Source organism: Vipera berus (assembly GCF_964194415.1).
Source record: "Vipera berus genome assembly, chromosome: 1".
Lineage (NCBI taxonomy): Eukaryota > Metazoa > Chordata > Lepidosauria > Squamata > Viperidae > Vipera > Vipera berus.
This window is the reverse complement of record NC_138202.1, coordinates 86,455,943-86,482,873: the sequence shown is the minus strand read 5'-3', so window position 1 is coordinate 86,482,873 and position 26,931 is coordinate 86,455,943. Positions and strand designations below refer to the sequence as shown.

Here is a 26,931-nt window from a genome sequence, read left to right as displayed (position 1 = left end):
AGCAGAACTAATGAACTTGTTTTTTGCATCTGTCTTTATACAAAGGGAAAAAAACAGTCCAACCTATCTAAAACAGTACTATAAAAACAGATTAGAAACACAAGTTAAGATAGGCAAGAAAATGGAAAGCACCTATCCATCCTAGACGAGTTCAGATCACCAGGACCAGATGGATTACACCCCAAGGTTCTGAAGAAAGATGTGATCTTAGAACCACTGAACTATATCTTTCAAAGATCCTGGAGCACTGGGGAACTGCCAGAGGACTGGAAAAGAGCTGATGTAGTTCCCATCTTCAAAAAAGGGAAAAAAATAGATCCAGGACACTACAGACCTATCAGCCTGACCTCAATACCTGGGAAGATTCTGAAAAAGATAACCAGGCAACGCATCAACGAACCCCCAGAGGCAAACAAAGTCATTACCAAAAGCCAACATGGGTTTGTCAAAAACAGATTATGCCAGATAAATCTTATTGCATTCTTTGGCCAGGTGACAAAATTAGGGGACCAGAGGAATGCTGTGGATATAATTTACTTGGACTTCAGAAAGGCATTTGATAAAGTAGACCACAACCTACTTCTTGATAAGATAGAAAAATGTGGGTTAGACAGCATCACCACTAGATGGATTTGTAGCTGGCTGACCAGCCTTACTCAGGGTGTGATCCTCAATGGAACTGCATCTACATGGAGGGAAGTGCATAATGGGGTGCCCTAGGGCTCTGTTCTGGCCCCAGAGCTCTTCAACATCTTCATCAATGATTTGGATGAGGGGATAACTGGGGAACTCATCAAATTTGCAGATGACACCAAGCTGGCAGGAATAGCCAAACACTCCAGAAGATAGGCTTAAAATACAGAAGGATCTGGACAGACTTGAACACTGGGCGCTATCTAATAAAATGAAATTCAATGGTGAAAAAAGTAAGGTTCTAACTTTAGGCAAGAAAAACCAAATGCGCAGGTACAGTATAGGTGGTACCTTGCTCAATAGTAGTAACTGAGAGGGATCTCAGAGTCCTAGTGGACAATCAGTTACATCTGAGCCAGCAGTGTGCTGCAGCTGCCAAAAAAGTCAACACAATGCTAGGCTGCATTAATAGAAGGATAGAATCAAGATCACATGAAGTGTTAATACTACTTTGTAATGCCTTTGTAAGGCCACACTTGGAATACTGCATCCAGTTTTGGTCAACAAAGTGTAAAAAAGATGTTGAGACTCTAGAAAGTACAGAGAAGAGTAACAAAGATGATTAGGGACTGGAAGCAAAAGCAATAGGAAATGCATAATGGCGTTATTAGATTTGCTTAATCACTTGATGGTTTCAGTCATAGGAATTGATAATTTGCATTGTTTTTAAGATTTATCCCCATTCACCAACATTATTGATACAAGTTTATTATTGTTAGTTACTGAATATTTCAGCATCTAATGCTATCTGAATTGTTTGGTGTTTATATTTTAACTTTAATCTCCTAGGTAAGAGAAAGATTACGAGTAGCACTTGAACGATGTAGCTTGTTGGAGGAAGAACTAGGTACTACACATAAAGAGGTAAGTTATTTCCAAAAAACCAAGTCAGACTACTGGTTCTGAAAAATGTCAGGTTTACATAGGACCTATCAAGAGAAGGAAAATCTTTCTTGTAACCAGGGGTTGTTTGGCAATTTCTTTGGCATTAAGAAATTTGGCTAGTGATATAACGTAGCTGAAATGGGTGGGTCCAAATCTGGGGGTTTTGGGGGAGTGCGTGAGAGAGATTTCATGGGTAAAATTAATACCTTGCTGGAAAATCAAATTTCAAGGTAGATATACCTCAGTCAGGTGACAAAAGTCATAGTGAAATAAAACAGATTTAACTTGTTTATGGAATTAAAATTGCAATTGCAGTACAGTTGGAACCACATGTAGTTATCAAGGGAGGATAATGCACAGGAATATCAAGGAATGAGTTTTCACTAGCAGATACCTAAAATGTTGTAGCTTACCTTAAAAATCAGTTGACCAATCTTCTTTACTCGTTAAATATAAAACAATTGCTGATTTATTGTTAGAAATTTTTTTGGTATTATGTTTTAAATGCAGGCTTGTTACTTGATAAATATCTTCTAAATAGAATATAAGAATTGGTCATAATTCTTTAAAATCAAGGGCATTAATATATCTATCACTGTTATCCATACATGAATATATTTTGTGAATATTATCACTGCAAATAATATTTGCTAAATGTTCCTTTTTCTATTTGAAATATAGCAGGTCAATTAATATATTTTTTTTATTCCAGTTAATGATTTTGAAAGAACAAAACAATCAAAAAAGAACACAAGCTGATGGAATGCCTGATATTAATCATGATCAGGAGAATATACCTAGCACTAATGGGAAGGTATGTTTAAAGCATCTTTTCATTTGCCTTTTCATTCAGTTTCTGAAGGACAAAATTTGTTTATGATACAGCAATCTCACTTATTTCTCCAAATCATTCCAGTGAAAAAAGAGCAAGTAAGCTATTTTTATTTTCTTGATCATTTGATCCATATACACTTGAATCAACTTGCCAATTGAGCCTCAAATTTTTGTTGTTAAGTGAAACATTTGTTAAGTGAGTTTTGCCCCATTTTATGACCTTTCTTGCCACAGTTGTTAAGTGAATCACTGCAGCTGATAAATTTGTAACCTGGTTGTTAAGTGAATCTGGCTTCCCCATTGACTTTGCTTGCCACAAGGTTGCAAAAGGTGATCACATGATCTCGGGACACAGTAACAGTCATAAACATGAACCGCTTGCCAAGTATCTGAATTTTGATCACATGATCATGGGGATTCTGAAGTTTGTAACTCTGAAAAACAGTCATAAGTCACTTTTTTCAGTGCTGTTGTAACTTTGCATGGTCACCAAATAAAGTATTGTAAGTCGAGGGCTAACTGTACCATTCTTTTGTAGGGGATGTTCAAGTAATAAGAGAAATAACATTTTCAGGCAAAAAAATGTTTTGAACTGGTTCTTGAATTTCTGAGGACCAGAAGTCCACAGTGAAAAAAATCCTGAAAAGTAGTAAGAACAAGCTATTAGTTCTTTTGTTCTCACTTGAATCAGTGGTTTAGTACAGGGGTCCCTAGCCCCTGGGCTGTGGGTCACTAACAGAAGGCCAGTTTGGAACCGGACCGTGCAAGCAGTGTAGCTTGCACGGATGCATGCATGTGTAGTTCCACTTGTGTGCACAGCTCCCCTCACACGAACAGAGGTTCGCAAGTGCCCGTTGCTCACCGGAGCGGATCTGCGCACGTGTGTAGCATACGGGTGCGTGGGCACATGCAGCTCTACTCTTGAGTGGAGCTTCACAAGCGCTCACCGCTTGCATGAGTGGAGCTGTGAGTGGCAGGAGCTTGTGTTTGTGCAAATGGAGCTCTGCCACTCGCATAGAATCATCTCCCCTCCCCCCCCTTGTGCCAGGCCGCCAAGCCAGAAAGATTGGGGACCTCTGGTTTAGTATAAAAAATTATATGGCACATATTTATGCTTTCATGGTGTTAAAGGTTTTTTTTAACTTAACAGTGGCCTTTTCCTCCTCTGATTAGAGATCTTCCATTGGCTCTTTAAATCATGATGAAGATCTTGCTAAAGTAATAGAACTTCAAGATATCATAGAAAAGCAAACTCAAGAACAGTCACAAATGAAAGAAAGAATTACTGCCCTTTCTAATAGAGTAGCAGAACTGGAAGAAGATCTTGATACTGCTAGAAAAGATCTAATCAAATCTGAGGAAATGAACACTAAGTTGCAAAGAGACGTACGAGAGGTAAGATTTAAATTAATCAATTATATTCACTTTTCTGTATATTTGTTTTCCCCATGAGTTAAAGCATATCTTGTGGTCTGATGTAAGCACTCGGTTTGGGATCATTCCCTTGGTTTGCTATAATAAAAGCTATTAAATTTTGTTCTAAGACAACCTGTTAAACACATAATGGAGGGAGAATATATATCTATTTCCGTAATTTTCTGACAATGTTAATTTAGGCAATGGCTCAGAAGGAAGATATGGAAGAAAGAATTACAACTCTTGAAAAACGCTACCTCGCTGCACAACGTGAAGCTACATCTGTGCACGATCTTAATGATAAACTTGAAAATGAAATTGCTAACAAAGATTCATTGCATCGACAGGTAAACTTATTATTTAAATAATACTTTAAGGTTTCTATAAATTAATACTAAAAGTTTGGGATTGGGAGAGGGGTATCTAATAATTCAAGCTAATTTGACATGGATAAAATTTATGCAAATTTGTTAACCATTTTTTTAAAAAAAATAAAATTATGAATGAAATGCCCCGTGGAAAGGAAAGGGGAAGATTTTAAATCTGAAAACCCAGAAAAAGTGCAGATTGTCTCAGGTTTTGTAGCTATAAGGAGGTTGCATCCTTTCCATAATTTTATATTTTTCCCTCAACAAAAATGCTTCTTTGGTATTTCTGTGGAGATCTTCAGGGAATGGCTATTTCTTGGGTTTTTCAGAATGGAATTTGCAGGCGTCCTAAGCTTGAGAGAGGAAAAAAAAAGTTGGTTGCTTGCATCAGTTGCAGTGCTGTCACAATCGTAGATGGTTTTGGGATGAAGGAGATAAAGCATCATCATTTTCATGAACAGGAATTTAAATATTTTGCAGTGGCATCCATAGCACTTTTGCAAAAGTTCAGTTTTACCCAATAAAATTGAATCCCAGTATTCAATTAGGGCAGACAGGAGGTTTTTTACACAATGTGTAATTCAACTTTGGAATTCACCATGATGAGATATGCTGGTTACCAGCTTGATTAGCTTTAAAAAAAGGTTTTTTTTAAAAAAAATCCATTTATATCCCGCCCTTCTCCGAAGACTCAGGGCGGCTTACAAGCTTAGCAGTTGGACCAATTCATGGAAATCATGGGGATCAGTAGCTATAGCCTGGATGGTAGTGTGACAGCTTCCGAAAGCCATTTGTTAGGAGACAAGTAAGCTTCTTTGTGCAGTTGTTGGGTGCTGTGACAACAGACTGCTGAATTAGATGGGCCAGGGGTCTGATCCAACAGGGGACTGCTTATTTTCTTAAAATTCCAAACATATTCACTGTGAACCAAAAATATTAGTGAATGAATATGACCTGGGATACCATATCATGTGTTTTGTAAATATTTTAAATTATTTACCTCAGAAGAGTTATAGTCAGTTCAAAAATTCAGTTTATAGCTAATACTGGATATTTAGTGTACACTGTGGCCTACGTGATAACTTTTGTACCTTGAGAATGTATAGTAGAAAGAAATCCCTTCTAAAATAAGCCCTATATCCTTGTTGTGATACCCTCAAATCCATCCAAATTAGTTCCAGAGACTTACCACAAATTTTAATATGTGTATAGGGAGATACCAAAGCAAGTATTTTTGTGCCACATTTTATATGTAACAGTTACTCTTTAAGTTTTTTAGGTAATTAGTAATATATCTGGAAAAATATATTAAAGGAAACTTTAATTTGTTGTGGAATTTTAGTTTTTATTCCCTACTAAATGAGAAATCAATTATTTTTAATAATAAACCTACCGTACTTTTGAGTGTTGTGTTGCATATAATTTTAGTGATTGCAAAGGACCTGTTCTGTATGATTTCCCACCTCAATTTGCTCACAAATTTCTTTTGGTAATGAAATGTCACACAGTATGTCTGCAGCTGTTGCTACAAGCAACTTTATTTTTGCTTCTAGAGCGAAGACAAGAATAGGCAGTTACAAGAACGATTGGAACTGGCTGAACAAAAATTGCAGCAAACTCTGAGAAAAGCTGAAACTCTGCCAGAAGTAGAGGCTGAATTGGCTCAGAGAGTTGCTGCACTTACTAAGGTAGGCTAGGTGTTATGATATATATTTAGTAGAAATAGGTGGTTCTTGATCATTTGGATTTTCTTGTATTTACAATTCATTTTAACCAGGTAATTAAAATTGCCTGATCCAGTCTCTATGCTTATCTTGCTTTCTAATCCTTTGATATAGCAGTTCATTGTTTTTAATTGCTTTGAAGGCGTTAAAATAGCCTTTTGTGCCTGATTTGAATACTGACATAAATTCTTTTTCTAGTTCTTAATAGGATAAATTAAGTACTCCAGCAATTTTGTACCCAATATTTAAAAGTAAATTCTTGATGTCATTTCATTTCATTTTTTTCTTGCTACCATTCTATTCCTTATTTTTGTAGTTTGACTGTTTACCTTCTCGGAATTCTGCAACTAAAGATGTTAATCTGTTCGAATATACTTCCCAGTCTAGGAAGGTAGAATTTACACAAAGGACTTAAGTCCTTATTTCTGCTTGCTACTGCTTGTTTTTGTTTTTGTTTTTGTTTTTTTTTTAAAAAAACTTCACACATTAAAATGAATGTGGGGAAGATAATAGAGATTTTTTTTCTGAGATGCATAATGCAAAGGTATCTCTTTTGTCAAGACTTCCTGTTGCTTCAGTCATCATAGCAAGATGTTATGGGGTGAGAAAATAAATTGCTCATTTGATGCATGAATTCATCCAGCCTTGGCAGTAATATATCTTGAACATCTTGCAGTGTGTGAACAAAAATAGCAGTCTCATACAGCATGATATGCTTGTTTGCTAATATTTTTCTTCTGATGCATTCTTAGATTTTAATTACCAGTATTATTTAAAATGGCAGGCTGAGGAAAGACATGGAAACATTGAAGAACGATTGAGACAAATGGAAACACAGCTAGAAGAGAAAAATCAAGAACTATTAAGGGTATGTCATTACAGTGAGGACATTGTGTCTCTTTTCTCTGGCATAAAAAAAATGATGAATTTCAGGTTGGCAGAGGAAAGCATATTTTACTAATCTACATGAAGTTGAAATAAGATGGGTAAAACTTGTTTAGGAGTATACATGTAATACCGGTAAAAAACAAATTAGGTAGCACTAAAGGGTAAGTTGGAACAGAATTAGCTGCCTATAATTAAATATTAATGTTAAAATCACAAAACTCTTTTCAGTTGAGTCAGGATTGGCATCTAGTGACTATATGAACAAATGCCCATCATTTCCACCAATCTTCATGTGGCTTTTCAAAAGAGTTAATTTAGATGTCATGATATAAAATTTATGAGCTATCATGTTTGGAAAGACAAAGATAAATCCTATTAGTAAATGATAAAAATCCAGGGTTGACAGAGTTTATACATTAAATATGCAAAAGATAGTGGTGCTCATTCTTCTTATTTATTTTTTACCGACCTTTCCTCCTATTCCTCTTATTTAGGCTCGTCAAAGAGAAAAGATGAATGAAGAACATAATAAACGTTTATCTGATACAGTTGATAAACTTTTATCTGAATCTAATGAGAGACTTCAGCTTCACCTTAAAGAAAGAATGGCAGCTCTGGAAGATAAAGTAAGTTTAAATATGAATGAATATTACTTCAAGTGTAGTAGATGCTTGATAAATTGATAAAACATATTTATAAAAACTATAAACATATAAAGTTCTATCTATCTACCTACCTACCTACCTACCTATCTCCCCAGCTTAATCTATTATGACAATCTCTCCTTCATTGACAACAAAAAGCAATTATATCTACTTATAGAATGCACTGAATTAATTATTATGCAACCTCCTATCCTGAAACTTAGCATCTGGAGATCAAGAAATAAATATCTATATCACTTTTAAATAAGTAGAAAGCATAGGACCGTGTTTAGCAGAATGGGTGCAAAGAGTGTGTATATCAACTAGAATGAGTGGCAGAATTAAGTATGTTATAATCATAAAAGTAAAATAGTAAAAAGGCATTCTTTAAAAAATGCAGACCCAAATCTTAACAGCTCTTTGTAATAACTAACTTTTGTATTAAATTTAATATCCAGAATTCCCTTCTCCGTGAAATTGAAAGTACCAAGAAACACGTGGAGGAGCTTCAAAATGAAAAGGTATTAGATGAAAATAAAAATGTTGTCTTAAGTTGTAATGAAAAAAATAAAAATGAGACTCTTACTTTTGTGAGGTTTTAAAATATGCCTTTTTTGTTGCAGTAATTTCTGCACTAGCAATAATATTTCACTTTCCATAATTTTAAAGGTTTCATGCGAAGTATAATGTAGTAGCCCAAAGATAATAGTCCTTCTGCACAATTTGTGGATTTTTTATTTTTTATTATTGTACGTTTTTTTTAAAAAAAATGTTATCAAAACTATAGCTGATTGTGGATCTTAACTGTTTTGCTTCACTAATCTTTTTTTCAAAGCCTGTGTTTGATAAACCAGTAGATTATTTACAGCTATACTAGCAATAATGAAAGAATAAAGAGTATTTGGGTGATAACACAATATATTTAAATTTTTATTCAAAAGACATTCAAATTTAAAATTTAGAATTATCTAAACTATTAGGATATGTTTGAAAAAGTATGCACCTGTAATGCTAAGCTATGTGAATAATCTTTTTTCCCCACAGGATCAGTTGGTAGTAAACGTTGAAGCAATAAGGGCTGAAAATGACCAGTTGAGGATCAGAGGCCCTGCTCTTCATCATAGGTATAATTATTAGTGAAAATAGTTCTGCATTCAAGATGTGCTAAATTAATCCATTTCATTGTCAACAACTAACTGAAACCTTTACGAGAGTAATTATTAATGCTAAATCTGCCTCTGTTTTAATTTCAGTAGGCCACATTTAGGTAGTGTACCAGATTTTAGATATCCACTGGCACCTTCAGTTATAGCAGACAATCAGACAGATTCCTACAGCACCTCAGTTCTAAGACGTCCACAGAAAGGACGTTTAGCAGCTCTGCGAGATGAGCCTTCAAGGGTAAGTTGGAATTTAAGCAAATAATTTTTAAAATAGCTTAAGCTAGTGCACCATTTTAAAAATACCTATTTATTAGTTTCCCTTCAAGTCACTCTCGATCCCTATCGACTACATGTTTTCAGAAGTTATTTTTTGCTATTGTTTATCTTCCTAGGGCTGAGAGAAAGTGACTGGCTCAGGATCACCAAGTTGGTTTCTTTGCCTAAAGCAGAACTAGGTTTCCCTGCTCCCAGTCTATTCCATTAACCATTAGACAAAACTGATTCAGTTTATTGATATAAGTCTTCAAAGATTTGCTCGCTTTTTATCTGGTCTAAAACTGTACTAATATCTTAATGTATAGTTGGTTTGGGCTGTGTCATTGTTGCTTTTATTGTTTTATATTGGGGAGGACTTTTTGCCCTAAAACTTCTTGATTTGATTTGATTTGATTTTAAAGTAAACAACATTCCATGTAGCTTATCCTGCTACATGATTAAGTACTATGTATCTCAGGTTCTGCATTTAAAACATGCATTTGAAGCAGCTGTTATGTGCAAGTCTTGATGCAAGAGGCAGATAAGAATATGAATTGCAAAATATAACCTTAACAAAGGGAAATTTGTGCAGACTTCAGTGCATGTGTTCATTTATATTCATACATCAATAATAAGGCTATTCATTACTGACAATACTTTAATAACTCAAAATGATTTGTACTAAGTATGCAAAATTAATCTTCCCTCAACCCACCTACAGAAGTAAGATTTGGGTGGAATGTTTGCTTGATAATTTATCATAGATTACTGCACCCAGCTCCCAAAGTTGGGCAGCTGGTTTTAAATGTTTGATTGGCACTTTGTAGCATTAAACAGATAAGACAGTTGATTTCAACATTGCTTACTGGGAAACTAGAATCAGAGATATGTTAATGTACGATGGTTCTCCTCCATCTGCTGTTTTGATGCTTTCATTTATATCCTGCCTTTTCTCCAGGAGCTCAAGGCGGCTTACACAGCACTTTCCCCTACTGTTATTCTACAAGAACAGCCCAGTTGTGTAAGTTGGGCTGAGACACATAGTGATTGGCCCAAAATCACCCAGTGAGCTTCGATGACTCTGGATAGACTTGAATCTGATCTCCTAGGTCGGGGTGGGCAACCTTGGCTCTTTTATGACTCGTGGACTTCAACTCCCAGAATTCTTGAGCCAGCTGGCTCAGGAATTCTGGGAGTTGAAGTCCACGAGTCATAAAAGAGCCAAGGTTGCCTACCCCTGTCCTAGGTACTAATCCAGCAGCTTCACCACTGCATCACAAAGCATTTGCATAGAGGCTGGATCTAGACTTACTGTTTCATAACTTAAAACTATTTCCCTTTGTGGAGTCAGATCCAGCCTTGACTCCTGCAGCTAGATGATAGAAAAGGATTGATACTTGCACATTTCACAGCACCTCCCACATTGTTTTTGGAAGACCAGCCCATTTTCAAGTGTCATAGAAAGCATTGGATGAATTAAAAATGTCCCCTGCTTCTATTGCTCTTAAGTGAAATTTTGATTGGGGAAATCTGGATCCAGCCTGTATGCTGTATATCATATACACTGGGATTCTAATGGATCCTGGTTTATCAAGACCAAGTTGTATGTGTGGTTTATTGAGTAAATTATCTAATCCTGTTTTGTTCCTTCTTTACAAGCCTGGGTTATAAATTAAAGCTTGGGTTTGTCTATGAATTCTGCCTGATAAAGGAGAAAAAAAACAGGATTGGGGCAATGGTTGACGCACTAAGTATTTCTTAACGGAACTAACCAAACAGGACTCAAAGGACAGTTTCCACTGGTACATGATTCATTTTCAGTTAAAGATTCTCTAGAATCCTTCGCTATTAGTCTGTATAGATTGTTTTTTCTGTTTTTAAAAACTACATATACAGAAGTTTTTAAATAAGTCTTGTTTATTGTTATTTTGTAATGTTGTATTTATATACTTAATTTCTTAGTTTCTAATCATAAAGTATGTCCTGTGAATATAATCTAATGTTTGTTTTGCTTTTACCGCATTCTAAATACTACTGTTGTGATTGATTTCTGCAGTATGTAAGTGAAGTTATACAGACTTTATATTTTTTTAAATGGAAGAGATATTTAAACTTACAGCTGAAATCATGTATTTTAAATAGGTTCAGACTCTTAATGAGCAAGATTGGGAACGTGCACAACAAGCAAGTGTGTTGGCAAATGTTGCACAAGCCTTTGAGAGTGATGCTGATATCTCAGATGGTGAAGAGGACAGAGAAACTATATTCAGCTCAGTTGATCTCTTGTCACCTAGTGGACAGGCAGATGCCCAGACCTTAGCCATGATGCTTCAGGAGCAATTGGATGCCATCAATAAAGAAATTAGGTACAGGATTAATTTTTGTCATTGTTTTCCAGTATTACATTTGAAGCTCACTAATGTTCTTTTATTCTCGTAACATTAGAAGTCTGGCTTCCTTTCAGTGGCTTGACCTGTAGGCGCAGCTAAGAATATTAGTACTTCATTCTGTGTCAGCCAGAGTTTAGTTACTTTTGTTAGTTAGTGTTAAATAGGGAACAAGAAACTTGACATTATTTAAACCTGGCGAATAAGCATGACTAAATATAGACAGAAAGATGAAACAATACAGGAGAATATTTGTAGCTCACGGTTGAAATAAGGGGTCCTTGATGTTCTCTGAGCTTGGTTGTTTTCTTGTAGCGATGTTACCTAGTTTGGTAATAAAACATCTGCAAGAAAACAACTAAACTCTGAGAGCACCAACAATCCTCCATAATGGAATGTGAAAGTGACTCTGGGTAGCGTACAACACTTAGTTAAAAACCAGTAAATAAGTAAAAGTCACAATTAAAAAAATAACTTAAAAAAGGCACACAAAACAGGAGACGATGATATTAAATACAGTAAGTGAATCATCATAAAACCTCTCTAGGGAGGGATGGAGTCACTCTGGGTACAAGATGAGTGGCATATAAATATAAAAAAATGGAATTAATCACACTCCGGGATGAGGGGTGGGGAGAAGATTCCAGAAGAGAGGTGCTATGTCAAAGAATTCTTGTCTCTTGGGACTTGCCAAATGTAATTCACTGAAGGACATGACTATAGTGTGCCTTCTTTGCCAGATCTGATGGGGTGAGCAGATGTAATTGAGGATGCTGTGTGTGTGTTTTTTCCCTCAGATAACCCAGCCCACACCATGAGTTTTATCAGAAATCTACAAAATTAATATTTTATGGGTTGAAATCCATGAGATGAGTTAGTTATCAATAACTTTTGTTTTTTGCTTTCCTATTCATTGTACCTAGCGGTGGCTCAGTGGGTTAAGACGCTGAGCTTGTCAATCAGAAGGTCGGCAGTTTGGCGGGTCGAATCCTGAGTGCCGCGTAACAGAGTGAGCGCCTGCTACTCGTCCTAGCTTCTGCCAACCTAGCAGTTCGAAAGCATGTAAAAATGCAAGTAGAAACATAGGGACCACTACGGTGGGAAGGTGACAGTGTTCCGTGCGCCTTTGGCGTTTAGTCATGCCGGCCACATGACCACGGAGACGTCCTCGGACAAATGCTGGCTCTTCAGCTTTGAAATGGAGATGAGCATGGGCCCCTAGAGTCGGAAACGACTAGCACACATGTGCGGGGGAACCTTTACCTTTACCTTTTAACATATTGGGGAAAAACAGGAAGATCAAGCAAAGTTTTTAGCATCTTTTTCATTTCCCCCCAAATAGCACTGCTCTTATTGTAAGAATCTGAATCTAAATAAGCATTTCTTCAGTGATGTGTTATTAAAAAACAGAATATTAGTTGGTTAGCTTTCATTATGATTTGTAATAGAGCATATACTGTATAAGCAGCTACTACAACTTACTTATCCCAACTAATTGTATTGTCAGTGAATCTTTAAGGAAAGTACTTGTTAAGTTGCAACAATTATAAATTATTTTTGATTGTAATTGATAATTGTATTTATTTATTTAAATGTATTGGCCACCTAACTCCAATGGACTGGAGTTTGTACAGAATGGAATAATTTCAGTGGTCCTTATTTGAAAAGTATGGTTCTAATTTATTCCTACAACTGTATCAAGCACTTCTACACTAAGATTAATCCTGTAATTAAATAATTTAATATTACGTGAAATATACTTTAAAAGTAATACAAGAGATATTGATAAACAAATTCAGTATGTAGGTTGCAGTTATTTACTTTTGTTCTACCTGGTGTTTAAATGTGTTTCCCAAATTTGCATTGGGCTGTAGATACATTCTATATATGCCATCTGTTGTATTTGTTGGTTGTAGTGTTGCTTTGGTTTTATGAATTGCATCATTTCTTAATTCTTTAGATTGATCCAAGAAGAAAAGGAAAACACTGAGCAAAGAGCAGAGGAGATAGAAAGTCGTGTTGATAGTGGGAGTTTAGACAATCCTGGTCGATTTCGATCAATGAACTCTATCCCACCTCCCTTTCCTAGTGGAAACCTTTCTGGCTCCTCTCCACCAGGAAGTGGGCTTTCTACTCCTCGAAGAATGCCACACAGTCCTGCTCGAGAAGTGGACAGACTAGGAATTATGACATTAGTAAGTATTACCTGTTTCATCTTTTCTCTTTCCTTTCCCCTGTAAGAAAATACATCTCTAATATTTTCCCCATTTTACATGGTGTTCATGGCACTATTTGTGAAGGGAACTCCTTGATTTATGCCTTAGCTATAAATAAAAAAACAGGAATCTCCTAACCATGATTTCCTGTCTTATAAGAAAGTAGTCCTGAAGCTAGTAACCTTATGACTTCTTTAATCATATTTTATGCAAAAGAGCAAAGAAATTATGTGTATAAATTAAAACCTGATTGTACATACACAGTTTATAAGTTTATAAGTCAGGTTATGGCTATCTAGCCTGCCTCTACGTCTTGATTATGAAAGTAAAAAAAAAAATTCATTATTTATTTATTTATTTATTTATTTTATTGGATTTATATATCGCCCTTTCCCGAAGGACTCAGGGCGGTTTACAGGGTATTTAAAACAAAAATTGATACAAAAGTTAAAAACAATTAAAAAAGATTAAATCAAATCATTATGAGTTATTGATAGGACTTAGATTTAGCTTATGTCTGGAACGTGTAGCAAATTATATCTAATGAAATGTAGTTTATTTTCTTTGACATTATTAGCAGCTTTCCTGCAATATATTTGAGTTGGTTTGGTTTTGTTTTTAAATAATTATTAAATCTTTAAGAATTGAATTCCAACAGGTAGGGAGTGATGGAACTTAGTAACTTAAATGGCCTTATCAAGTTCTGAATTGTAGACTTAGCTGTGTTTTGCAAAATGCAACTTGTCCTGAATTCTTTTTCCCTCTTGACTGGGCATGAAAGCTAAGCAAGGTTGGACCTGTGTAGTACAAGCAGTCCTCGACTTATCACTACAATTGAGCCTAAGATTTCAGTTGCTAAGCGAGACAGTTGTTAAGTGAGTGTTGCCCTATTTTACAACCTTTCTGACCACAGTTGTTGAGTGAATCACTGCAGTTGTTACGTTAGTAACTCAGTTAAATGAAGTGGCATCCCCATTGACTGCTGTTCAGAAGATCTCAAAAAGTAATCATATGACCCTGAGACATGCAGCCATCATAAATGTAAGTCAGTTGCCAAGCATCTAAATTTTGATCACATGACCTTGGGGATGGTGCAATGGAAGTGTGAAAAACAGTCATGAGTCACTTTTTCCAGTGCCAGTGTAATTTTGAACGGTCACTAAAAAAACTGTTACAACTCGAGGTCTACCTGTACTCATATGGAAGGCCCCCAAAATACCAGGAAAATAGGATAGGGATCTTGGAAAGCAATAGGGGAACACTTCCTCTTTGATTTCAAGAAAGTTACATAAACGTCTCTATGAAGTTACCAAGAGTTAAACTTGATTTGATGGAAACTTTATAACCATTGATTCCGTTGTAAGAGAAATCATAACTCTTCTTTTTTTCCCTGTATATAAGAATTAGAACAATATCTTTGCTTCGGTCTTTATTCTTACAAGATCCCTAAGAATCCTCATAAATATGTATTTTCATTGAAATGTTTAGTTATTAAGGATCCAAGTGTTTTTAGGGTAAAAATATACTTGTGCTCCTTATAGCTAGTTAAAAGATTTATTTCTATTGTTTACTAGCCCTTAAGACTGACCTCCAAGATAGATTATATTTAAACTGGTCTGCAAAGGGGGCAAAAACCCCTACAAATCATAGCCATGCTTTTAGGACAAGGGTATTTTCTGGTTAATATAACGATTTAATCAAAAGGCTTACTTGGTATTTTACTTCACTTTTCCCAGATAATCGTAGAATTATGTTTATTCTTTTAAAATTGAAATTATCTACCAATCTGCTTTTTTTATTTTATTTTCTTTTCTTTGCATGCATCTGTCAGCCTAGTGATTTAAGGAAACACCATAGAAAGGTAAAGCTTCAACAGCAGACTTATGTTGAATCTAGTATTATACAATTATTTGTATGCATGTGTGTGTGTCTGTGTTTGTGAAATGCCTTGGTCAACTTGACCTCTCCTAATTATGCAAATTATTTCGATATATCCATCTTTGCTGTTTGCTTATTCTCCAGATACATACATTCCACTAAGCCTTTCTTCATTGAAAAGTAGAGATAGAAACTGAGTAGTTTACTTACATACTTGTTCGTCAAAGAACAAAATAATTTAAAAGGTACAGTGTAGGCTGAAACCCTATATGTAGAGTAAGGGTTTTCGTACATCCAATTTCTCTGCTTTAGATTTCTTTAAAAGAACAATGGCAGCATCATGTTATCTAACTTCTACCCAAATCAGATTTCAGTAAGTATTACTAAAATGAAATGGAAATCACTTTGACCTTTAGATGTAGCTATGTCTAGATTCAATGTAGAGAATGATTGGTAGTTAAAGGTCTGCATTTCTGATTGTAGTACATTTCACCTTAACTCTTCTTTTTCTGATTTCTTTGGGCCAGCTTGCTGTGGAAACATGGGATCTAATTTTGTATCCCTTCTTATTGTATGCTACATTGAAAATGTCTTGTCTTTTGGGCTGCATAAACCTTCAGATCACTTGCATTCCTAAAAGATTAGAAATAAATGTAGTAGTGATGCTTGTCCATGGTTACTGAAAAATTAGTATACATATTACAACATTATTTCCTTAAAAAGACCTTACTTCAAATCTCTACATTTCTGTTTTTTGGAAAGTTATAAGAAAAAAAAAATCTGGTAAAACGCTCTTTTGAATTCTACCTATTAATTTCAGGAAGTCACTTTAGATCTTCCAAAAGCAATTTCAAATTAATATAGTTCAGTTGCAAGATACATTGTTCCTTGTGCATTATCATACCTACTTATGATAAAAAATTATAAACACATCTTATTTGTATAGCTTTCTTGAGAGATACTTTATCTATGAAAAGAGCAATTTCTAAGAGAAAAAAATTGTAGTTAAAATTTGTTCACTGCTCTGTTTTCATATCTTAATTTAAGATGCAAGAGATACTTAAGTTGCATTCATTCTTAGTCTCCAGTTTCTAGAGAAGAAGTTAGAGATGACAAGGCTACAATAAAATGTGAGACCTCACCACCTTCTTCACCTCGATCACTGCATTTGGATAAATCTTATAAAGGAGCTTTGCATACAATGAGCCAGGAAGATATAAGAGATCTTCGAAAGTAAGTGTTTTGAATAAAGATAGAGCTCTGTATCACAAACAACTTTGTGTGGTTATATTATTTGTTCCTTTGGCCTCCAAAGACCAGTTTGCATTGCAGCCTGTTTTCTAAATGTTTTCCCCATTTGTGCAAGCCTTTACTTTTGTTGGCAGTTTGTCTTCTAGACTATTTGAGATAATTCTTGGAGGGGTTATACCCTCTTCCCTTTTCTGTACTAATACAATATTTTGTCCTCACATTCTTTGATAAGGTGGAAAACAGGTGCTTTCTATTTGTGGCAAATTTCATAATTTCCATGACTTTCAGATATCAAACTAGGCTTCCGGTTTGCGTGAGTGGCACTTCCGGACACGCAGGAACAGTCCGCTTCCTGCCGTCTGTTCTTTCTTTTTTGGAGGACCCTGAAAAGGGTCAAAAATTGCCCTGGAAGGGCGACTACCGCAAGGAGGCCTTCCCTGTGATCGTGGAAGGGCGACAGCCCTCCGCTTGAATCCGGGACAGCTCCTTTGACCTGAAGAAAAAGAGACCGGCCATAAAGATGGCCGATCATTAAGCCGCTCCCTGCTAAAAGCCAAAAGCACCACCTAGCTCTAAGAAGCAATCTGGAGGACCTGGGTGAGACTTTACCTTTCTTACTCCCCTAACTATTTTCCTGTGGGACTTTCCTGAAAATTTCTTTCCCCACTTTTTGAAAAAACGAATATTTACTCTGGGAACAAATCTTAAAGCCTTAAAGAAAATCAAGTAATTCAGCAAAGAAATTAAGTAATTTTATCTATATTTACCAAAAGCTCCTATTTTTGGGTGGGGATCTACTACCCTATTTCCTCTCTAAGCTGTGAATTAAGGAAAAAATTGGACTAATGCTACAAAAGTTTTATATTAATTTGGAAAAAAAGAAAATTTTTACATTGCATTTATGCTATTGGTGACATCTTGTGGTGAAACGTGGTACAGCAAGTAAATTTTTCTCCTGTTGTGAGAGCTGACTGAATAACAGAGCTGTCCTTGACATTACTTTTAAAGCTAAGTGTGGGAACACCTGGCCCTGAAAACAACTCTTGGAGGTGGATAATCTTTGACTATTATTAAAATAGCCTCCATGGAAGATTTAGCTGCAAACAACAACGAAATGGATGAATATATCCCACCACTTGATTATAAACTGACACTGGACATGATTTTGGCAATGACAGAGCAAATTAAAGCCAAACTGCAAGAAAAATCTGACAGCTTAAAACCACCAAATCAAATTCTGACCTTAAATGAGGAAATGATAGTCCAAGAGCAAATAGAAGAAGTGGAAACTAACACTAAAATAGGAGATTTCAAAGAACAACAAATTCAGCCTACAGAGAACCTTAAAGTCCAAATTTCAATGTTAACTACAAAACTTACAACTCAAAAAGCAATAGCACTGAAGAAAGCAATACTGTATTAAGAGTGAAGACACTAAAGGCCTTCAAATATACTATATTGAGAATTCAACTAATCAAATGATAACCATATCACCAGCTACTACTTTCTACCTAATCCAATAATAAATAAATAAAAATAGTATTTTAATAATTGTTGAACTGTTAAGACAAAAAATATCTTTCTAATGGTGATTTGTTAAGATGAAAACTAGATTATGTTTTGTAGACAAGAGAATTATTCTTTATTGAAATAGGGAATTGTGGGTTACCCAAAAATTTATTTTATTTATTTTTATTTTAACTCCATTTATATCCCGCCCTTCTCCGAAGACTCAGGGCGGCTTACAAGCTTAGCAGTAGCCTTCATTCTATGTATATGCCTGCTTATTAGGGCTTTCCCCCCCCAAGCGGCATTATTACAAAGTCAGCTTATTGCCCCCAACAATCTGGGTCCTCATTTTACCTACCTCGGAAGGATGGAAGGCTGAGTCAACCTTGAGCCTGGTGGGACGCGAACCTGCACTAATTGCAGGCAGCTGGTGTTACTTAAGGAGGCATTAGCCCACTGCTCCACCAAGGCTCTTTAAGCTTTCTTTCATATATTATAGGCTATTCTAGAATATTTTATTGCAATTAGATAAAATTTAAAAACAGGATATTGCTATGTATTAGTGAAAATATATTGAAAATGTATTAACTTGACTATTTTGACTATCTGTTTTGACTAAGGGAATCAGAGAGGGAATCCCTGTTGATACAACCTGAATTATTTACAACTTGTACCCAACCACCGTATTGCTTCACAAATACATGTATATGTAAATATTAAAAAAAATCAATAAAACTTGTATATTAAAAAAAAGATATCAAACTAAAGCTGCAATGGTAAACAGAGTTCTAGGGAAAAGAATCCCATTCAATTTCATGCTGACTTGGTGCATTTCTGTTTATTTAAAATTAATCAAAAGATCTAAATGGATTTTTAATTAAAATAAATAAATAAATTTATCACCTAAGATTTTAAACAGCTTTTGGACTGAATAGTTGCAACACTGCTTCCTTTTGAATTAACGTCCCATTTTTATGGCTTTACCAGTTCAAAAACAGTAAAAAATAATTTTAGAACCATTTGCTTAATTCACATATTGAGGTTGATACCTGGCAGCTTCTCTGGGGGTTGTTTGTGTTAGTATAATTCTGTTTAATAGTATTCTAGTAAATAGATTGGGTTTGATTATATTATAAATTAATTGGGGTCTTTGTTAACACCAAAACAGTCTAGAAATGTTTCAATAATAGCAGTAGTAAACTACAGTGGAATAACAAAATGTGTCAGAAATAATTAATTTCCTATAACTATTTAAAATACAATTAACTGAAAGAATCTACAGTAATTATAGTTATTTATATTAACAGATTCTTTATGTATTTCTATTGGATTTTAAAAATGATAAAAATGATAGAAGTTCAGGTGATGTTATAACCGGTTGCTTTCAAATTTACGTGGAAATTTCCTTAAAAAATTTCTGTTTCGATGGTTTTAATAAACATCAAGTCAAAAATTTACTATAAAATCAACTTAAGTAATTAATTAAAAACATATGGTCTTTATTTTGCCCTCAAACCTTTTAGGCTGAATGTGTACTGCGTCATTAAAATATATTTGTATTTATTACTTATTAACTGAATCATCCTGGATCAAAATAGGCATGAGTAATGAATACTTTAGAAATGGCTTAACAATTTCTGTCCTACAGTTCCACAGGCTCTCAAGATGGACAAGTAAGCAATCCCAGTAGCAGTAATAGCAGTCAAGATTCCCTCCACAAAGCTCCTAAAAAGAAGGGGATCAAATCCTCAATTGGCCGCCTATTTGGTAAGAAAGAAAAAGGTCGATCTGGACAGATGAATAAAGAGATCCTGGGACAAGGTTGGTATATTACTAACCCAAAATATAAAAGTTGAATAAATGCTAGGATAACTATTATGCAAAGTACTTATTGGTAATATTTGAAGTAAAAAAATCTAGTCAATTTCCGGCAAAAGACAGTTGTCTTATAAAGTCTACATTATTCAAATTAGCAGAACCTAACGTAAATAATACAGTTAACTCTCCTACACATACTGATAATTACAAAGGCCATTTCTCAGGTATGTACCAAAGTCATGGATCACAGGAAGTTAATAACTATATAATTTTGTGTGAAAGTGCTAATTTTTGTATTTTTTGGATATAGATTTTTTTTATGGTCTGGATGTTCATAAACATTTTATACTTGAGCTGCTACAATTCAAGAGTCCTCTCATATAAGCAATACTCCCACCAAAGCTGCCTCCTATATTTGCGTGTATTTGTAAGGATGATTAGGGAAGACCTTCCAAGTGGCCATGCTAGACCTTTAGGAGGATGCAATTACTTTAGTTTCAAGGGCTGCATTTCATTTAGTGTTCCTAAAATGAATTATGTCTTTGAATTTAATTACTTCAGTGACCCCCCCAACAATATACGTAGCATCAATAGTTAATATATGAATTAAATTCATTAATAATATGAATTTAAAGTCACTAAGTAACTAGGATAGCAGTGCATTGATTGCTGGACAGCAGACATAATGATAGGAGATTTCCCTTCCCCTTTTTAGGCATATCTAACGCTAATTCAGAAACTGGAGAAGATATTTTATCACTGTAATTACTGTTTCTTACAGTTAGTGTATTAGAAGCAGAAAGTTCAACTCAGGATGGTTTGGGGCTTGGAAAACTTGGAGGACAAGCAGAAAAGAATAGAAAACTGCAAAAAAAGTAAGTTCCAATATATTAAGAAAACTTTTAGGTTAGTAATGTCTCCTTCATGACTTATTTGGCTTTTAGAGGGACAAAAGTTACAGTTCTACTCAACTTGGGGGCAATTTGCAGCTTCCGATAATGTGTAATACAATTAATGGGGGGGGGGAAAGATTATAGAGGTAGGAGTGAAACAAATATATTAATGTACATTGCTGATTTTCTTAGGCATGAACTTCTTGAAGAAGCTCGGAGGCAGAGTCTGCCTTTTGCTCAGTGGGATGGCCCCACAGTGGTTGTCTGGCTAGAGGTAAGAAATCTTTTCAATTTCAAATAATAATTCCTTTAATTTGCAACTTTTAAGTATTTATATACCTTTTTTATTTTTTATTTTTATGTTTCAGTTATGGGTTGGGATGCCAGCTTGGTATGTGGCTGCTTGCCGTGCAAATGTGAAAAGTGGTGCTATAATGTCAGCCTTATCTGATACTGAAATACAGCGTGAAATTGGAATCAGTAATCCTTTACATAGGTTAAAACTGAGACTTGCTATACAAGAAATTATGTCACTAACAAGTCCATCGGCTCCTCCTACATCAAGAACGGTAAGAGAACTTGGACAATGACATGAAGAGACTGATGAGAAAATCAGATTTTCTACTCATTCACGTTTGTTATGGGCATAAGCTATTCTCTTCAACAAGATGATGCTCTTGAGAGAAAAAATAGTGTTGTGAGAACATTAAGAAGAAAGTGACAAGAAATAAACTACTTAAATAGGTCTGTAATAGCTTGTTACTTTTTTTTCTTAAGCTACTTATAATTTAAAAGCTGACCTACGATTTCTCTGGTGAGCAAGGCCATTGAAATACTTTGAAAGTGAAGCAGCAGATGGTCCTCCAACTTAGCTCTAAAGAAAGGATTGCAAACTGGTTTGTCTTACTACAATGTTTAGAGTAGGTTGCAGGGAAGAGAGGTTTGTTTTAAAAACATGATAATACAGTACAGTGAAGGAAAAAAGCATGGTATGAAGCTTATTTTTGGCTACTGAGACCAACCATTGTTTACGGACCTTAACTTTAAATTTGTACTGACCTGAATCCAAAAAAGACTGGATTCAATGGAACTGTGCCCATAGTTTTTCTGTCATGTGTTCATCTTCTTTGCCACAAATCTGTTCCTGAGGATCAGTAGGCTTTCTACAATGATGCAGGATGAGATATGCAGGACAGAAAAAAAGAGAGAGAAATTTAGCAGGCTTTCTTAGGAAATTAAAAGTTCCTTTCCTGCTCATGCAAGACATGTGGATTAGCCAAACTCACCTAGATGCCAAATACTTTACATATGGGTACTTCGATAAAGCAAATAGTACTATAGTTCTATCCAAGTAATGTTGTAGTAAGCGAGGGGCCACCATTGGTAAATTTCAATTAGACACATTTCATAGTGCATTTAGTCTAGTATATTTTGTCCAGTACATTTTAATTTCATTTTATTTGTAGTGATCACTGTGTGATTAGCATCAGCAAATTCAATGGGAACTAGATGAAAACTGTAACATGGCTATGCATCCAGATCTGAATTGAAATTTATTCTGGCTGCGTATGTGCATCTCCCAGCAATTAAGAATTAGCATAGCTTTCCCTAATTTTATTTCTTCCAAAATTGTTGGACTACAATTTCTTCATTTCCCAGTTAACATTGCCAACAGTTAGACTGACTGGATATTTTGTGAACTGCAATTTTAAAACATTTGGATGACAGGATTTAAGATGACTGTTCCTCTTATGAAAATAACTGTGGAAAAAAGACTGATTTAAAAGAAAATTGGGGCAATTAAAGAATAATTGGGTCTTAAAAGCCAACTTCTCAGTTCCCTGGGGAGGTGAATGTAAAGTGCCAAATAATGGCTTACTGGTACATAATTAAATCTTGAACTTGCATGTTATACTTACTATCTAATTTGTAATATAAAATATGTTCTGCTTGTGTTCTATTAGTAAAATGTGGTTTTCAAATCAGTTTGAAAATGGTTTGCAATCCTACTCTAGAGAAGTGCAAACCACAATTTTGTTGTTAATTACCATAAGCTAGAAAATGTGGGATGAATGTGCACAAGAGGACCTGATTTGCTAAAGTACTGTATATTATATTTTCGGAATAGAAAATAGATGTTTGGCATATAACTTAAAAGCAACTGAAGCACTCTCCAAAATATAATTGAAATGCTCAGTGTAAATATTATGTCTGGAAACCATAATGTAGCAATTTTATTTATTACACTTTTTAAAAAATATAGTTTTGCATTTAATAGAGATGAATGTATTTACCTGTGGGGCTTGCTTTTCACATCAGCTTATACTTAATGGTCTTGAAACTTGCTTTCGCCCATGCCTGCTCCTTAAACACATCTGTTGCTTATATATTCTGCAACCTTTCCTCTTTTGTTACTGCTTTCCTTTCATTGGATGTGATTGTTTCACTATGGGGTCATTTTAGACTACAGGAAATGTCTGGGTAACGCACGAAGAAATGGAAAATCTTACATCTACACCACAAACGGTTAGTTGTGGAAGTGCTCCTACTTCTTGATTGCTTGAATCATATACATCTGGAAAAATAAAAATATTAATATAACTAGATTCTTAATTATGATTGATTTTAATGACTAACCCATTTGAAATTTATCAGCCATGCTGTAAAATGTTTTTCCACCAAGATCGTTGTGTAGCTGAGAGGAGAATAGTATATTTGTCTGTGTATATTTCAAAGAAGATCAGTGCATTAATTTTGTTTGAGATGCCACTTCTTAAAATTTTCCTTGAGTTTTTATATAGAGGCTGCTTCTTGTGTGGAAAAATAAAGCAGTATGTGGTCTCTCAGTCTTCCTGAAGATATAAATATATACAGAAAGATGCATATATGCACAATTTTGGATGCATGGTTCTTTTATCTTGAAATAGCATGTTGCTTTTTCACTATTGAAATATGACCACAATCCAGGAGAATAATTTTACGCTCTAAAATATTTACTGTTTGGGGATAGATAAATACAATTGGTAAATCATGCAGCAATAAAATTCAGGGACTTAATTTAATCTCAGTTTTAATTGATTTTAACATTGTATGTTATGTATTTTAATTTTTCCCTGTAAACCGCCCTGAGTCCTATGGGAATAGGGCGGTATATAAATTTAAATAAAGCCCTAATAAGCAGGCATATACATAGAATGAAGGCTACTGCTAAGTTTGTAAGCCGCCCTGAGTCTTCGGAGAAGGGCGGGATATAAATGGAAATAAATAAATAAATAAATAAATAAATAAATAAATAAATAAATAAATAAATAAATAAATAAATTGTCTATTGAGAAAAACTTAATATGGATTTACAGGGTGATTTATCTCCCTTGCACCCTGGATTGTGGCCATTAGCTTGAATTTACTTAAATTACTAAACTTACAATACTAACATTTGTATGTCCTTTTACTTTTTCTAATTACCTAACGTCAGGAAGATGAGGAAGGAAGCTGGGCTCAGGTTGGAGACTTTTTCTTTTACATGTTTAAACTTTGGCTAAAATTTATTAAATCATAAAATCTAATTTTCAGTGCTTATTTTTATATTTAACAGAAACACATCCATTAATTTTTCCTCAGAATAATTCTTATTTAAATATTCATATTCTGAATAATTTTTGAAATATTAAAAGACTTTAGAAATTGACATTTATTCATTAAATTTGTTTGCCACCCATCTCGCTGCAAGGTGATTATGGTCGGCTTCCCATATTATTTATTAAAAACAATAAAATTTAAATGTTTAAATATATATTTATATTTTATGGCTTTAGTGTTTAGTGTTGTAAGCCGCCCAGAGTCACCTCACAGCAAGACAGTCTCCTGATGGTTAACTGACAGGATGCTAGGCGCTATAGGTGATTAAAAACTAGAACAGTTAACATCTTTTATTCTGTCAGAAAAAGAAGACTCTGCTTAGAGCAGTTCCTATCAGTAGAGAAAAATGTTGGATTCAATCCCCGATTTATATGTAAAAGTTCCTTATTTCAAATAATCCCTTGCTGTATTTTTTTATAGACTTTAGCCTATGGTGATATGAACCACGAATGGATTGGCAATGAATGGCTTCCTAGTTTGGGGCTTCCTCAGTATCGCAGTTATTTCATGGAATGTCTTGTTGATGCGAGAATGTTGGACCATTTAACTAAAAAAGATCTTCGTGGTCAACTTAAAATGGTAGACAGTTTTCACAGGTAAATATATTTAAAACAGTAATTAATAATAAACATTTCAATTGCAGTGCTTAATCTCTTATTTTCTTTATTAAAACACTTTTAAAGAAATAGCTTCCAGTGTGGCATTATGTGTCTCCGAAGATTGAATTATGACCGAAAAGAACTTGAAAGAAGAAGAGAAGGAAGCCTGAATGAAATTAAAGGTAGACTTTTGCTTCTCTGGCTTTGATACTGTTAATAATTTATTAAATATACAACTTCAGGACCAAGCCAGTTTGTCTTAGCAGTTAAGGCACTGCACTAGAGAACAAGAGACTGAATTCTAATCTTTTCTTAGGCATAGAAACTGGTTGAGTGTCCCTGGACTAGTGCCCAACTCATCTCACAGAATGGTTGTTGTGGGGATAGCAATATGTATGCTGCCCTGAGTCATTTTAAAAAAGGATAGGAAATAAATGTGATAAATATAATAAATAATACCGTCATCTTAATTGTTTTCCATTGATTAAAAGACTGCATAGTTGTAAATATTCTCAAAGATGCTTCTTGGGTTTTATGCAGGATTACCATAAAATGCCCAACTTCTTACTGACCCTATGTTCAATTTTTTTAACCAAGCAATAGGTAAAGGTTCCCCCGCACATGCATGCTAGTCGTTTCCAACTCTAGGGGCTGGTGCTCATCTCTGTTTCAAAGCCGAAGAGCTTGTCCGAGGACGTCTCCGTGGTCATGTGGCCGGCATGACTAGATGCCAAAGGCGCACGGAACGCTGTTACCTTCCCACCGTAGTGGTCCCTATTTTTCTACTTGCATTTTTATGTGCTTTCGAACTGCTAGGTTGGCAGAAGCTGGGATGAGTAACAGGCGCTCACTCTGTTACACGGCACTCGGGATTTGACCCGCCAAACTGCTGACCTTCTGATCGACAAGCTCAGCGTCCTAACCCACTGAGCCACCGCGTCCCTTAACCAAGCAATAGCATTATATAATTTCTTTGTTCTTAAGATGTTTATATTAAGCAGATTGAGAGACAATAAACTATAAAGTAAGTAAAACTATTCAGGCTTATTAATTGTGTATAATACATCCTGAACAATGAAACTTGTCTTCCTTAACTCTGCGCCAGCTTTGAGAAAGCTTTTTATGGAGCAATCAGTGCAGCTCAGGTATACAGCCAGAAAGGGGAATTAATAAGTCCATGGAGCTTCTATCTTTTAAATATCCTTCCCTTCCCTTATGCTTTACTTAATGGCTTCATTCATATAGTCTACAAAGCTAGGATTTTATTTATATTCATAATAATAATCCACAAAAGCTGGCTTCACACATTATGCTAAGCCCAAACTAGGCTTAGCATGATTGATAAAACAGGATCTAATGTATGTTAAATGAGCATAAGCTGAATTCTTTTAAAAAATGTAGTCTATGAAAACTGTATTAGCAATACTATACTGCAGTTAATGAAACTTGGAGAATTTATCAGTTATAACTGTTTTTGTCATCTATTGTTAAAATGCAAGTCTATAATAAATACTGGGGAAAAAATAAAATAGCTATAATGTACTAACACCAAAATATGTAACTGACTTCATTCCTTAAGTAATTTCACTCCTATTTGAACTACAAACTGTGGTTAATATGAAAATACTACATCAAATAAATTGTACATCTTGTGAGCACAAAGTACAAATGTGCAAAAATATTTTTTCTGAACTTTGATATTCAGTAGGACAATAACCCAACTATCTATTCTATCAGCCCCCCCCCTCCCCCCGGTAAATGTTGGGCTTTCATTCCGATTACTGGTGAAACTATTAAGACTGTTCCACTGGAAAAATTAGAAGAACAAGTTTTGCTATTTCTTCCTTCTATGTGCTTTTACAGACTTACTT

The 26,931-nt window shown here is 34.9% G+C and overlaps 1 protein-coding gene across 5 annotated transcripts in view; it reads left to right on the top strand.

The window, feature by feature from the left end:
• PPFIA1 (PTPRF interacting protein alpha 1) overlaps positions 1-26,931 on the top strand; it is a 61,712-nt gene that overhangs the window by 22,579 nt on the left and 12,202 nt on the right. For 2 of the 5 annotated variants that reach the window (XM_081315171.1, XM_081315173.1), the window contains 23 exons: positions 1,483-1,557; positions 2,291-2,392; positions 3,586-3,807; positions 4,029-4,175; positions 5,750-5,884; positions 6,237-6,311; positions 6,705-6,788; positions 7,303-7,434; positions 7,911-7,973; positions 8,497-8,576; positions 8,706-8,853; positions 11,013-11,236; positions 13,218-13,452; positions 15,305-15,334; positions 16,433-16,584; positions 19,760-19,932; positions 20,711-20,804; positions 21,015-21,096; positions 21,191-21,391; positions 23,286-23,348; positions 24,298-24,324; positions 24,882-25,057; positions 25,145-25,242. In XM_081315171.1, coding sequence (XP_081171297.1) covers positions 1,483-1,557; positions 2,291-2,392; positions 3,586-3,807; positions 4,029-4,175; positions 5,750-5,884; positions 6,237-6,311; positions 6,705-6,788; positions 7,303-7,434; positions 7,911-7,973; positions 8,497-8,576; positions 8,706-8,853; positions 11,013-11,236; positions 13,218-13,452; positions 15,305-15,334; positions 16,433-16,584; positions 19,760-19,932; positions 20,711-20,804; positions 21,015-21,096; positions 21,191-21,391; positions 23,286-23,348; positions 24,298-24,324; positions 24,882-25,057; positions 25,145-25,242 — 2,818 coding nt within the window. The remainder of the gene's footprint in view (positions 1-1,482; positions 1,558-2,290; positions 2,393-3,585; positions 3,808-4,028; positions 4,176-5,749; positions 5,885-6,236; positions 6,312-6,704; positions 6,789-7,302; positions 7,435-7,910; positions 7,974-8,496; positions 8,577-8,705; positions 8,854-11,012; positions 11,237-13,217; positions 13,453-15,304; positions 15,335-16,432; positions 16,585-19,759; positions 19,933-20,710; positions 20,805-21,014; positions 21,097-21,190; positions 21,392-23,285; positions 23,349-24,297; positions 24,325-24,881; positions 25,058-25,144; positions 25,243-26,931) is intronic. The other 3 variants (XM_081315172.1, XM_081315174.1, XM_081315175.1) reach the window with 3 other exon arrangements.